Source organism: Dermacentor silvarum, chromosome 3 (assembly GCF_013339745.2).
Source record: "Dermacentor silvarum isolate Dsil-2018 chromosome 3, BIME_Dsil_1.4, whole genome shotgun sequence".
Classification (NCBI taxonomy): Eukaryota; Metazoa; Arthropoda; class Arachnida; order Ixodida; family Ixodidae; genus Dermacentor; species Dermacentor silvarum.
In genome coordinates, this window is record NC_051156.1 from 197,512,447 (window position 1) to 197,527,391 (window position 14,945).

At 45.6% G+C, this 14,945-nt stretch overlaps 1 protein-coding gene across 1 annotated transcript in view; it reads right to left on the minus strand.

Annotated features, from left to right (window-relative positions):
• Nucleotides 1–11,606: 11,606 nt before the first annotated feature.
• LOC119446429 (methyltransferase-like protein 17, mitochondrial) overlaps nucleotides 11,607–14,945 on the minus strand; it is a 36,644-nt gene continuing 33,305 nt past the window's right edge. Inside the window, exons 14-15 of the mRNA XM_037710854.2 lie at nucleotides 14,543–14,666; nucleotides 11,607–11,778 (exon numbers count right to left, since the gene is read on the minus strand). Coding sequence (XP_037566782.1) covers nucleotides 11,634–11,778; nucleotides 14,543–14,666 — 269 coding nt within the window. The 3' untranslated portion in view covers nucleotides 11,607–11,633. The remainder of the gene's footprint in view (nucleotides 11,779–14,542; nucleotides 14,667–14,945) is intronic.

Here is a 14,945-nt window from a genome sequence, read left to right on the forward strand (position 1 = left end):
AACTTCTTTTTGTAATTATGACGACTTGTCTGATGTGGCTAAATATTCACTGTATTTCGCCACTGAATTAAGTTTGTGCCGTATTTTCAGGCAGAAATATATCCTCCTGAGACCCGAACCCAACTATGAGACATATAATCACTCTTCAAGGTGGTTTTTATTGTCTAATGTTATGTTATGAAATTTAAAAACAATTTGTATAATTTAAATAAGCACGTTGAGACGCCAGAAAGCTGCGTCTCCATGTACGTGAAAAAAAATTATCTCCATCATCTCCTCATGTTTGCTGTGGTAAAAACTGCATTTCATTGTGTAAGCGCTGAGATGAAGATGGAACTACGTGTATACTATATTGCCATGTTGCTGCCGCGTCCATGTTGCTGCCATGGTGTTGCCATGTTGCAACCATGTTGCTACAATGTTGCTGTGACTTGGAAACACACCTCGAGGTCGCTTTCGGCCGTCTGAGACGACACAGAGGCCTAGACCAATTCATTGTCAAATGTCTCGAAAGCGAATGACAAGAATATAAGTAAACCACTTCTTTATACAGCTATAGATGCACCGTACTTCACGCCCAGAGTGAATACCTTGCGTAATTACTTCCGAGTGAATTCCGAAAAACAAGAGGTCTTAGGAGGATATAAATTTGGCAAGCCTTAGGGACACTCGGCCGTAATTCGTGACTGGGGGGTCTACTTACCGCAAGCCCGCAGCTCGACCCTTCCAGATAAGCGTGATGGACAGCCGTGTACGCGAGGGCACGCCACGTCTACCGCACACTGACACGCGTGACCCTTCGCCGCTTACCTGAACCTAATTACTGAAAAAAAGCCTCGGCTGTCGAAGAAATCCCATGCGCGCACTTCGCTCGAAAAATCTTATCGACGTTGTCCCCATAGGTCGCGTAATAACTGGTCCACTCGCGTGCCTTCGCAACCTCGATGCCTGCAGTGCAAGACCCCTGCCGCATCGCGTGCCCCGGCGGCTGCGTGCTGTCAGTGCGTATACACACGTTTATTGCAGGCTCATTGGCGCACAGCGCAAAGCCCTCCGAAATTTACGCGCACGGCGCAACCGAAAGTTCAGGTTCTGCAGTTGCGACAGATTGCGAGATATAGCACCGCATACGTGGATTGCGCGCCGAGCCAATCTGCGTGCAAAGCATGCTCACTGCTTGTTTTGCTACCGGTGGCATCTAAAACATTCGCGCGCGCAGAACAAGCAAGCAAGCAAGCAGCTAACAGTCAAAAAAGCAACAAGGAAAACAAATCGCAGAGTGCGTATCAGCGGCTGCGCGAGAGGCAGACACGCGTTTCGCAAGCGGAGATGAGTAAAATTTAGTGTTTCGGGGAAGCCCGATCTAGTGCTGCAAAAACAGATTTTGGAGAGATAGCTCCTCGTTTTGTTGTGCTTTATTGGTAAGATATCTGGGTCGTCCACAAACTAGCGGCGTTTCGCGAACAAGCTGCCGCGGCTGTCAGTTTTACAGTGACGGGAAGAATTGATCTTGGCATACCGATTTCGCGGAGCGTGCACTAGAGTCATCCTCATCATCATCAGCCTATATTTATGTCCACTGCAGGACGAAGGCCTGTCCCAGCGATCTCCAATTACCCCTGTCTTGCGCTAGCTGATTCCAACTTGCGCCTGCAAATTTTCCAGCTTCCTGCACTCGAGTATACGGCCTTAATACGACGAGGTGAAGTCGCGTGAGATTTGCCGGGTGAAATACCACAGGAGTTCGAATCGTCCCGAGAAGTTCCTTCTACGGAAACGCCAGGTTCAGAGCTGCTTACTTTTTATTAAAAAACATAGAAAAGAAAGAAAAGTAAGAATGCTATTCCTTTCAGTCACGAATTATGATCGACTGACGATAAACGTGAGGTAGTTAGATAATTTTATACCAAGGTGCTGGAGACGCCGTTGAAAGCAATAAGTCAAGGTGGTAGAATGACTATTTGTGCATTTAATGATAAGTCATCCTAATTACAGATAACTATATATCTAATCATTGTAAGTCAGCAATGCTTTGTTTGTTCATAAAATGCATTGACCCACACTCTCAAATTAGATGTAAAAGATAATTATTGGCTGCAAGCATTACTAAAAAGGGAAAAAGATATTTCGCAATTGCTACCAAAACGCACCACACAACGTCTCGTCAAACACTGTAGTGCCTTCGCCAAAGCGGTCGTCTGTAGCGATGCATTTCACTCAGAGGTAAAATGAATGTGCTTTAGGTAAGCAGAATGTGCAATTTACCCTAATCTTAATGTTCGTGGTCTATGGCGGATACGGAGAGACTTTATCGGCCTGTATCAACTCATATCAACAAGGCCCGTATCAAATGTATCAACAAGGCCTGTTTGCTGGGAACGAACACTTTCCGTAAGGTCATTCAGCAGTTTCATACTGTCATCCATTCTTGAAACTTCCGCGTTTAGCTTACCGACATTTAAAACAGATTCCTGAAGCTTTAGTTTAACATTCACAACAAGTCAGTTGACAAGCTGGTTCATGCTATGTTCAAATTTTAATTCAAGCTCTTCGGCATTCGTAGGCATCGTCAAGTACTGATACAACAAGTTCTACACCACATGAAGCACGCACACAGACGAGAAAGCCAAGCAGCAGCAGCAGTTGTGGTAAAGAATGTGCACGGCCAAAGCGTCAACCAACCAGCCTGTACAAAGTAGGAACAATGCTCAGAGCGTGCTTCCAACCGCAACCGCTGCTGCTGTGACGCCGAAATTCTGTCAAAGACCGTTTTATTGGTGAGGTACGGGGGATTCAAGAAGGAGCAGGTCGACGACGCGAGCTGGTTGACTATGCGGGCACAGCGAACGGGATGCCCATTCTGTCTGACGCTGACAGCGCTCCGTTGAAACACGTGGCAAGATCAGTCGCTGAAACGCGAAGAGGGAACCTTGCCACCACTCCACTGAACTGGCAAACATAAGTAGTTTACACAAATGTGTACACCGTCATGTAAAGGTTATAATAACCTTGAGAAAAAAAAAGATCTTTTTTTTCCTCGTAACAAGATGGCTTCAAACATAGGACAATAAGACATGAGCGACGTCACAAGACAACGATACCATGCGTGGTGCGGTTTGGGCATGAATTTCAAGCTGGAAAGTCTGCCTTAGTTTGGCTCTTCGCTGCCAGTATAGGCAGCCGTTTCCACTGATGAAATACGACAGTTGGAAGTGCTATTTACCACGCTAGTCTGTTGGTAAGTCATCGCGTTGTGTCCGTTCGAAGGAAGCCAACTTACAGCCAGGACAGCAGGCAGGCTCCGAAGACGTTCTGAACCTGCCCCAGGGCCGTACCAAGGAATGAGTCGGGACATTTTTGGGACATTTCGGACATATTCGGGAGGGGTTTTGCGGGGACAACGGCGGCCATTTTGAAACTTTAGAAACTTTATTGTAATGCAAAAGATATTAAGGAGGCGTGGTCGGAGCCTCTCAGTCGAGGGCCCCACTGGCCTCTGCCGCCTGCCTGACCTGGCTAATTAAAGACTTTTGTCTTGCCAGGTCGGAGCGGGCGAGATGTGCCTCCCACTGCTCCATTGTGCCATTTTGAAAGATTTCTGTTAACTTATTTCCGCGTGTGAATCAAGAATACTTTTTAAGGGCGCGACAGACACCACACAGAAAACACGTGTCTGTTTTTCGTGCCGGTAAAAAGGGTGCATGTAAACAGCACCAACTTGACCAAGTGCAAGTTATATTGAATCAAGTACAAGTGCGGACAAAAGTAATTGCAACATGGGAGCTGTGGCAAAACTGCATCACACTGCCCCTCTAGCCGCCTCGAAGGGAAGCACGAAATTGGATTACGCATGAGCGCCGGCCTGTGAGCGTAAAATTTAAATCACAATGCCCTTTAGCAGTCTTGAAGTTGCTAGAGACCATCGGGATGCATTTCGGCAACAGCTTTCATGTTGCAAATACTTTTGTCCGCACCTGTACATCGCTGACACGTGATGCTACAAGCATAAATTGATATATATATATATATATATATACAGTATTTATGCAAGTTGTACTGAGCGAGCATATATCGCTGCAGCGATAATTTGGGGGGGGGGGGGGGGTGTCAGGACCCCCTAATTCACTATTGCAGGTTACGGGCCCGAGTCCTGCAGCCATGTATTTGCAAGCCATTTGCAAAGTAGGGATACTGTATTTAGTAGGCTGAATTAGTAAATAACACTGCTTCAACAGCCAAACGGCCACACTTACTATCAGAGCAGGCTTGGCAAGTCAGGGGGAAAAAAAAAGGCGAGAACGACAGGCGCACGGAGACGCCGCCCTGAAGTTCACGTAAGCACCCACGAAACACAAAACGTCTTGAAAACTTCTCGGAACGGCTACAAACGGCTATAGATGTCTTGGTCTACGCAAAGACGTTAAACAGATGTTGTTGGAAACATTATGTAGCAGGAAGTACGGTTAATCAAATATGCTATTGTGTTTCAGCTGTGGTAACAGCCCACCTCTGGCGTCACCGGAGTATACTTTGGTGAACGTCTTGAGAGCGTATAAATCGGGAACTTCTTTAGATGTTTTTGTCGCAAAATGTGCGACATGCTTAGGCGTGCGCTTGAAAGTGAAAAAGATTTAAAATGCGCGTGCCCGACGCGCAGCGTTCATTCCGTGCGACTTTAACAAGCCATATGCAATCCGTTATCGTCGCATCATATAGCCTTTCGCTGCTTTCCCCCTTTGGGTGAACAAGCAGAAAAAGCCTGCGGAGTTATTTGATTCCTTTCCGATTTTTTCACTCGATGAATCTGTCACGACAGTCAAAGTTTAGAAAAAAAATGCCCCCCCCCCCCCCCCCCCGCTCCCTCCGGCGCTGGATTCCCGCTTCCTTGCTAGCGCGTGGGAGATTGAGTGCGTTCGCTCTCCGTGACAGCGCGCGTCCCCGCACGCTTCCGCTCGGGCATACGGCGCGCGGCGAAGATTTTATATATAGGGAACCTCACGGCGACGGCGACGACGACGGCGACGGCAGAAATCCGGTTGAAGTGTCCATATAATTGCTATCACAATAAAATAAAAAGAAAACGGCCGGGCGCACACGTGCGCGCCCATTCAGCGTCTTTATCAGAGCTGCGCCTTCCTTTCCCTTTGCGTGAACAAGCGGTGAAGAAGCCGGAATTGCGATACCAGCTATCGTCACCAACAGATCTGGCCGCGCGCAGTCGCAAACGTGCGCTCCGTTTGAACGAACTGCTATCTGCTCTTGGACCACGTGTCTTGGACCGCACCAGAGGGGCGCGCTGAAGTTTCTGCGAGCGATTCAAAGGGCCGTCTATGGGCCGTGCTCATGCTCGCAAGCGTTCGCTCGCCAGTGCTCATGCTTCTCTTCCCAATTAAAGTCTTTTGCTCACGTTCAAGCCTTGACCAGCGCCTGCAGATACGGTGCAGTTCCTTACGGTACGTATACGTTTACCTGCTACAACTTGCACGCCACTTTTGTTTTGGCGGGCCCGTGCTGGCGCGAAGTTTAGACTCGAATATATTTGCATGCACGGTATGTAGCAGAACGTTCTTTTGTAATCTGGGAGGTAAAGCCGGAGTTTCACATAATTGGTTGAATGATTACAGAAATTCTAGCTGCGTGTGGCCTTTAAGATGGCAGCAGCGTGCTGCGTTGCATAGTATACCGGGACTTTGCTCTCTTGCTTCTCCTCTGTGTAGCTTCTAGCAGGCAGGCAAATAGTCTTGCATTAGTATGGTAACTTCACTTATAGTTGGAGGATTGGAAAACTTTTTGCGGCACGAGATTCGTGAGACGACGTCCTTTAATATAGTGAGGCCATTCTGTGATTAGTTAAGTGTTTAGGGTCCCTTCAGGACGAGAATGGTTTTATTGACATGTGGTACAATACCGCAGGGATATTGTAAGAGACACTCGGAAGGAGCAGTTGCCGGCCTTGATTGTCAGGCTAAGCCCACCTGTTGCTACAACTCATCAACACCACTACTTAAATAAAAGTAGCATACTCTTACAAGAGATTTGTTTGCAAACCATCTAACTGCTAATGACCTACTGCAAGTCGTTTGTGGATCAAACCATTTGCCAGTTTAATTTCACTCTACAGTAGCTTTTTCATATCATATCTGCAACATATTTCCGAACGTCGTCGTACAGCATAAGATTTTGAAAGTATTGTTTAAATTTATAAAGTAAATATGACCGAGGTAAAACAACGGCACATATGTTGCTATTTGAAATACCGAATCGCACATCTTTATTGTAAATCAAGTGTGGCTTACTCACATTTTTCTTCACTTTTGTATTACAGAGCGAACTTCTGTGGGCAGCCAGCGGTATCCAAGAGGGAAGCGACCTGGATTGCTGTGGTTACTGCAGCTACGTCTTATTTTATGTGGTCACCTTTTCTACTGCATTAAAGATGTTTGTAAAATAATTCTGCATGTCCTTTAATTTATTAGTCAATCAAGGCGCTTTCTCACAAGGTCAGGTAATTTTTTTCTGCGTGTTGTTATGCTCATTTGCTTTGAATGTGTATTGCACATTTGATATATGTTAAACAATTTTATGCAAGTGATTATAAATAATATAATGTAATGCTTCAATTTAATTTTCAGTTCTATATAGTAACATGTGTACTATGAAGCTAACATACGGATGCATGGTATGCGGAAGAAGTGGCCAATAATTCTGCTTACCACGTCACTGTAGAATGACAATCTATAAATGCTGCTTTAAAGACGGCTATAAAAGCCTGCATATTGTTTCTGAAGCCATTATACGTTATGACTTCGGAAACAATATGCAGGCTTTTATAGCTTAATTAAGAATTTTCTTAGACGTCCCCAGAATTATGTTATAATTTATAACAGAATTCTGGAACGTCTAATAAAATTCTTAGCTTGTTCTTGTCAAGATGTTTTATAAAAGTCTGCATAATGTTTCCAAAGTCATTATTACAGAATTCTGGGAACGTCTAATACGATTCTTGAAGTTATTCTTGTCGAGATGTTTATTAGCCAACTTTTAGCGTAACGTTAGCAGGGCTTAATGAAGTGCCTGTAGACGACCACGGCTAGAAAATGTCTTGACCCGGACGGCTATTAGACTTTTGAATTATCCGTCCAAGACATCTCTTAGACATCAAATAGCTGCTTGTGTGTTTCGTGGGCAGCCTGCCGTGCCGTCGTGGATTTCGACAGTGAGCCCAACCAACAACCATGGACTGCATTCAAAAGCAACCATATACTCAACCTACGAAGTTTCAAATATTGTCTAGCATTAAACAGCCTGAAATACGAAAATACACTTCGACGTACACGAGGTCGCACGTGTGCATCTGCGCAATATGCACCAGCGCAAAATTTGAACAAAGTTTGGTATTTTCTAGCAGGACTTTCCCACCAAATAAATGAAATACGATTTTGAATTAATATATTTTACCTGTCTAAACTGAGTGCTGCTCTGTAGTGTTCCTTTAAAGGTCACCTAAACAACCTCCGACATTATTCTTTTACACATTTCAAAAAGAGAGAGAGAGAGAAAAAAAAACGCGCGCATAGCGTAGAAAATGTCGTGACCATCAACTCTGGCGAACGTGGCTGCGTTACGCGGCGCGGGAACGCGACAATTTCAAAAGCAAACCCGTGCTGCTCCTTTCCCGACATCTCCGGTGCCTCCTTCGCGCCTCGTGATGTCATCAGAGTGCTCCAGGTGACGTCACCGCGGGTAAAAGCCGCCGATTGGTCTGTTGTCGAGAAACGCCAACGCCGACATGACAAAGCTGACTGTGCGTTCCGAAAACGCAGGTGCGACCGCCCATTGTGAGCCACTGAACATTTTATGAAGCTTCCATTGAGCCAGCTTCACGCGGAGGGCGATTAGTGGCGGACAATGGACGAACCTTTGTTCTGGCACCACGCTAGCGCGACCCGCAGCTCTGCGCAGAGTTGGGGAGCGTATGTGGCAAGGGGGAGAGAGCGAGAGGGGAGAGTAGCAGAGGGAAGCGAGAAAACGGGAGGTGTCCGGCGTGTTCCTTTATCAAACGCCTGTAACGGCTACTACTGCGCCATTTCAATATATTTTTGCGGCTACATGTATATAGTAGACTAGTCCACATGTGCCACTATGTATCTAATTTTCGAGTTCACAGTGGTTTCGGGCCACTTTAACAAGGGGGGATGGTAGGGTGAATGGGTCACGCTGGTTTTAGCATTCCCTTGTACTAACTACCAGTGACGCACCGACCGGGGGGGCAGGTTCGGGGATTGTAACCCTCCCCCCCCCCCCCCCCCTCCTGAGGCCGAGTTCATCCCACCTTTTGTTTCACCCCTTTTCTTTCCTTGCACCTGTGAGTACTGCAACTATAGATGCAAGACGCGCAATCGTCTGCACATACGCCAACTTGCGGAAAAAGCGCATTTTGCGACAATTTCCCAGTGAAGAAATTGAAATTAGTGCAGCTTAGATGGTAATGGCATACTAATGCAAACTGTCAACCCCCCCCCCCCCCCCCGCTGGCAGAGATCCTGGGTGCGCTACTGCTAACTACTGCTGTTAAACAGAAATTATGCGCGTTAAGAAGGGATGCCCTTTAGTTTAACACTCCATATGTATTTCGACGCAGAACTCTTAATATTTTGTGTAATTATCTACCAAATTTGAGATAGATTATCAGATTTCAATGTACCTTTTATAAGAAATTATTGCTGGGATGAATGTTGAAATTGGCAGGTACATTCCCCATACCGCTGTCTACAAACGAAACCTTTAAAGGGTTTGGTTTCTATAGGCATCATTTGAGAAAAAAAGTATTCACATAGTTACTCACAAGAGGAGAATGTCGAGATAAATTTTTTTTTCTGCTTTATTAAAATGCTTAAAGTGCTTTATTATTATAGGTTCAGATTATTGGCAATACAATGCACTATAATCTGCAAATGTTTCACTATAATCTGGCGAGTGCTTTTTTCAGAAAAGGTAAATCAAAGATATAAAAAAAGGAAAAATAAAGCCACATTTTGAGAAAGAACACTTTTAAACAAGTTTCCCTGTTTACCACAAGAGCTAAATGTTTGAACAAAATGAACAATTTTTTTCTTGCTTTAATTCAATCATCTCTAAACTTTTTATAAGGGTTATATTCCTTCTTCGCCATAAATTGCTCCCTGTGGCACTGAAGGACTTCACTTTGCCAGCCCTCCCCTTACCAAAACAGGTGCGAGATTTCACGGAATACATGCCGTTTGATGCAAGTGTACTCAGAATAGCGGTTATGGTGCATTTTGATCACTGTATTTTACACATGCGTTGTCGGCATATTGGGACACAACATGGAGAAATTTACTACATGACGTCTCCATAATAAACTACGACACAGTTGGTTGTATTAAAAGCTGAATATTCTTTTTACCATCCATTAATAATTGTGTTCAAATTCCAATGTTTGCTGCTTTCTATTATATTTTTCTGGGTACTATACGATTATGTTCGTTTTATGTCGGTCTGTACTATTGGTGTTGCTGTTAACGACTGCACATTTTCTTTACAGTAACTCCCCAATGCAATTCCCGGAATGGACCTTTAAGGTATGTGAATGGTGACCACCGGTCGGCCAGGCACATCTCCACCAATTGTCTAGGTGTTTATTGACAGGGTACGCAAGGAGCGAGAGGTGGAACTCGGTGTGGAAGTTTTATCCTGTGAGCAGCCAGAACCGGCCCCGTACATAAACTCTGGTGATGCGGCCGACTGACCGGCACTACTTCTTCGTTGTATTTAATACGCTGGAGATGTGCCTGGCTGACTGGTGGTTCTTCTTCGTTATGAATTGTTTGTCAGTGAAGGAATTCTAAAAGAGCCAAAGGCTGAAATGAACAAGTTTCGAGAACTTTTACTGGGCCCAACACCCCCAATATGAAGAAAAAAATACTTTCAGATCTGTGGTGTCACAATGACGTGCCGGTGCTCATGATTTAGCAGAAAATTAGGAAATAGAAATTTAAGATTCATTTACTTCTCTAATAATAAAACAATTGTCGCTCCTTAGTGTCCCTTCAAACGTGACCTTTTCCCACGAAATGAATATGCGGTGGCCAATTAATATTTTACCTCTCTTAGCTGAGTTAGTGTTGCCCTTTATAAAGTTCCTTTAACGTGGCCATAGTGTAGGTATGCAAAGGGTCGCATATTGAAGGGTGCGAGAGAGAGACGGGAGGGAGTGGCCAGCCTCTCGCTCCTTCTCGGCCCTTTCACTAGCTCATGCTAGCTCCATACTAGCTCCATACGGTGGCAACCTAAGCATTCAGTACGAGCTCCACCCACAAAATTGCACCGCATCTGCTTTCTGTTCCTAAGCCCCCCAAAAGTTAGTTCCCGACAGACGCCGCCGATATTTACAGATATTTGACTCCGCCATAGTGTCACGAAAATGAGCGAAGTTACGTTCGCTCATTTTATGCCTCTGTGTAAATTTTCTTTGAGTTAGACAGCGATGTTGATCAAAAATACAGTAGAGTCTCACAGATATGATTCCGCGTAATACATTTTTGGGATAATATGTTTGTTTTCATTTTCCTTGACAAGGTCCCATAAGAGGAATGTATTTTCATATGGATATTGCGATCGCATTTTCACCTGAACTTGGATTTTATGACTGCAGATATGGGCTTTTACTGGTATTTTAAAACTTATACCTTTATTTTTCCACCAGTGTACTAGCTTAAATAATATTCAAATGACCCATGAACTCAGTATCAGCTCAGTATCAGTGTGACTGAGTTCCCCAGCCACACTGGAGGAAAAATGCACGCGGCGGGCCGCCAGCGGTAAAACGCTGCTGATGAACTCAGTATCAGCTCAGTATCAGTGTGACTGAGTTCCCCAGCCACACTGGAGGAAAAATGCACGCGGCGGGCCGCCAGCGGTAAAACGCTGCTGCGGCAGTGGGGCCACATCGCCTGGCGGTGCATTGCTGCTCAGCTGAGGGAGGAAACAGCGGCTTCTTTTTTTAATTTAACGCTTTTACGGATATTGAAAAGAAGAAAGTTCAGTGCAAACTGACGAGCTATTTCAACATTGCTGAATAAAAGTGCGTTAGCTGCAGTTCGTGTGGCATCGAGTTATACGTACTGCTCTGCATAACACGTTATGCGATAGATAACACGATTTTCGGATGATACATTTTATTTTCTGGTTCCTGTGAAGATCCTATCAATGAGATTCCACTGTACTCAATAAAATCTGTGTTTGCCATCTTACTTAGCTCCCACCTTTCATAGATCTGCAAGTTTCCCCAAGAAATGATAAGGGGGAAATATTCTTCACCCACAGAGCAGGTTTGTGGGGACGCTACTGTTCTGCCTGTGCACCACCACCCCCGTCCGCAAGTTCGCTGTGGAGGATTGCAGAGGCACAGAGCCAGGAAAGTGACATGGATGATGTCAGAAGAAGAATGGCAGAAATGTAGGCAGATCTGATACGGTCTATGAGGCTAAGATTCCTGCCTGGCCATTGATGCCAACCGAGACACGTCGATGGGCTCCATCAGACAACGACATTGTGTAGCAAGCCCAGATGTACCCGCCTGTCTCATCGATAACAGTGTCACATCCTATTGTTTATTTGCTATCTACATCATCGAACGTGTCGTCCACATCTTCGTCACAGGCACCACACAGCAGCGTTCCTTCTTCGTCAGGAGGCAGTATGTCCAGGGGCAGCTGGTCTCCCCACTCACTGCTGCGTGCCAAGCGGTACACGTGCCTGGAGGGTCAGGAGGAGGCAAGTGTCACTTGCTATGCCTGTCACCATGAAACTACAGGATACTGATTCTGTCACTGTTACAAATATATACAAACTATCCGTTGCAAAAGTTATCAGGCCAAAGTGCAGGCGATTGGACTGGACTTGGAGCAGTGTTCAAAAGATAGCTGATCTTCTTTTTATAATGCTTTTTTGTGATCTGGCCTGCTAGAAGCCTGCGCTTCTCTTTATTGATAGCACAGCCCATTGCCGTTGGCTAGTAGCGCCACATACTGCATGCCCAGTGTCACCCCGAGCACTCTGCCATTAGAACTTTTGCAATAGATAGTGCCTGTGTATCAAGTCACCAAAGAAAACTAATTGCCTACCAGATTTACTCAAATCGAAAAACACCATCTTTATTATTTTTTTCACGCTCTTGATGACAATAGTTAAGAGCCATTTAAAGGGGCCCTGAACCACCCCTCGGGCTTGGTGAAACAGCATAGTCTGCGGGTAGCATACGCTGCTGTGAACATCTCAGCCAAGTTTTGCTGTCGTACGCGGTGCGTGGAGCTCGCAAGCGGAGCACGAAGTCACCTTTCTCTCAAATGCCCTCGTTTCAACAGAGCCATGATCCTCATGCTCTTCTGCGTGCTTTATTGCGCAATAGAGCACATTCCAATATGTGGTTGCTATTCGTCGCTGCGGTTGGTTACACCACGGCTGCCGCGGGGTGTCGCCACGAGTCCACTGGCTAAGCGCACTGCAGCTCTCTGAGGACAACCGCGTTTGGCTTAGGCACCAAAGCGGCGTAGGCACTAAAGCGTGGAGTAGGCACCAAAATAAGCAATTTGAACTGCGCGCCACGGTGACGTTTTGAAGGCGGAGCATCAAGGCCCTGCCCCACTCTGCCATAGCCTACGCTGTGCAAGGCATTGTAGAAGGAAGGGGGAGCACAGCGGAGGCTGTGTTTGATTGCCAATAACTCCGCTTCTGCTGAATGCATTGAAGTACTTTTTGTGGCAAAGTATTCCTGAAATAGCTTATTTTCACCTCAAACGTCTTTCTCCACTTCGATAAAAAGTAGTTCAGGGCGTTACATTACAATAAATATGCCACCTCCTCACCAATGCAATGCAAGTTGTTCTTTCATGAAAACCAGCCTTATATAGTGTTTCACATTATATCTAGCTAAGAAAGTTCTGAACACAAAGCAAAACTTTGAAAAACCTTTTTTTCTGCTCTTAATTTCACTATTCAACATGCTGCACACTCAGGCCCCAAGCAGAAAAGCGATGCAGGAAAGCTAATCCCGTCAATGTGCAGGATGCTTGGATCTGTGAACAGCAAGAGTGCCAACTCCGAGCATTGAAGTGCTGCGGATGCGGTTGCATAAATAACAACAAAATGGAGGCTTATCCAGAGGTACAGTTACAACAGCCGCCCATCCGCCACAGTGGTGCTACAGTATCACGCGTCAACGCATCTCACTGAAGCAGCCAACCATGTTTCTGTTCGGAGAACGTCAGTGAGTGAGCTAAGAAAGATGGGAGAGAAGAGCACAGAACAGCATCCATCATGGGAAAGTGCTGTATACCAAACGTAAACTGGAAAACGAACTCCAGCCCGCCAGCACATAGCTTATCATACAGCACCCAGGTGAAGTTAAATGGAGGCTAAGAGGCTGGAAGCAGTAAACCTCCGGCTACACCATTTCACTTCTAAAAGGGTAAAAAAGAGCTTTAAGAATCAACAATACAAATATTAAAAAATAAAATTGAGCCGAATCCATCGACGATGATTATCAATGTAAGCAAAAAGCCCAAACAAACAAAAGCAAGTGAACGAGAGTGAGAGAAAGAGAGAGAGATAGCTAGGGAGTGAAAAAACATTCTCCTTGCTGAGTCTGACCACTGACCAACCACGAGAATTGCCGAAAGAGCCAAAAAAAAAGCTATAAGCTTCAAATAAACTCACTTCAGCAGATGCAAACACTAACCCATACAAGAGGAAATATACTGCCAGTTTTGGCCGAAGGGCAGAACACTGACAGTGACAGCAAGGTTAACGTCGCACTGGAACTCCCCTGACGATGTTCTAACCATACCTGGTTGTCAAATGTTGGCGCAATGCAGCATGAAAGGCAACCAGTGTTTGGCGGAAGAAACCCTGTCACCCTGTCAGCTGCCAGCTCACAACACTGACCCAATTAGGAGCACGTCGCCAGTGGTGTTGCAGGCATTGCACCTCTTATGGTGCCATAGTTGAGACAAGGAAACCATCGTTTGTCAGCACCCAGTAAAATTTGAAATAATGTTTAGTGCCCATTCTGCAGAGACCAGTGCATAAACACAGCAGCTCATGCAACACTACTGTGCTTATAGTGTGCGTGAAGACAATGCCCATGCCATCATCGGAAGATAGAATGCTGGAATGATGTCATCACCAAGCTGATTGAGCAGAGTGTGGAGGTGCATCCACTTTACTTCATCACTTCTGTTGCCAAATACACTCCGTGCCTCTGGACACTCTTTAACCCTTTGTGAGCGAACGAAGCATGCGCAGTCTATCGCGGGACAGCATGCCGACGCCAGCACCAAACAACCTGAATGCACACTGAGCGTCTGTATCATTGTTATGCAATAAAAAAAAAAATACGAAGCATCAACAATGAAATCAAGTTACATTATTTTCACCACCCTCATGAACAGCCAACCACTGGTGACAAAATTAACCTGTTAACTGCCTCTGAAAGACCGTCAGAAAAGCATACCAAACCTACCTGCCGTGCTTTTTCCTGCTGAACACAAACTCCCTCAACTGCGCATCCTTGCAGCAGAAGCGGCAGACCACATGCCGGCTACGACGCAGCACTGGCCGAATCACACGAGCCCACTCTCTCGCCTCTGCAAGAAGGTGCCAAAGGAAATTCCATTCTTGTATTGAAAGCAGCACTGACACACATTCTGCATAGTGAAAACTCTACCACACGCTTCTGGGCACAAAAAAGCACAACCTTTGCCTGCAGGTGCAGCTTCGTAGCAGAGCACTGCAAGTTGCTGCAAAGCTGCATCTGGAGGCAAAGTTTAAGCAGAGCCCTGACTTTGTACCTCATTTTTTCCCCCCCCATCTATGACTCGGTATCATACAAAAGCTAAGATGGGCATGTGCCGTCCTATGATATT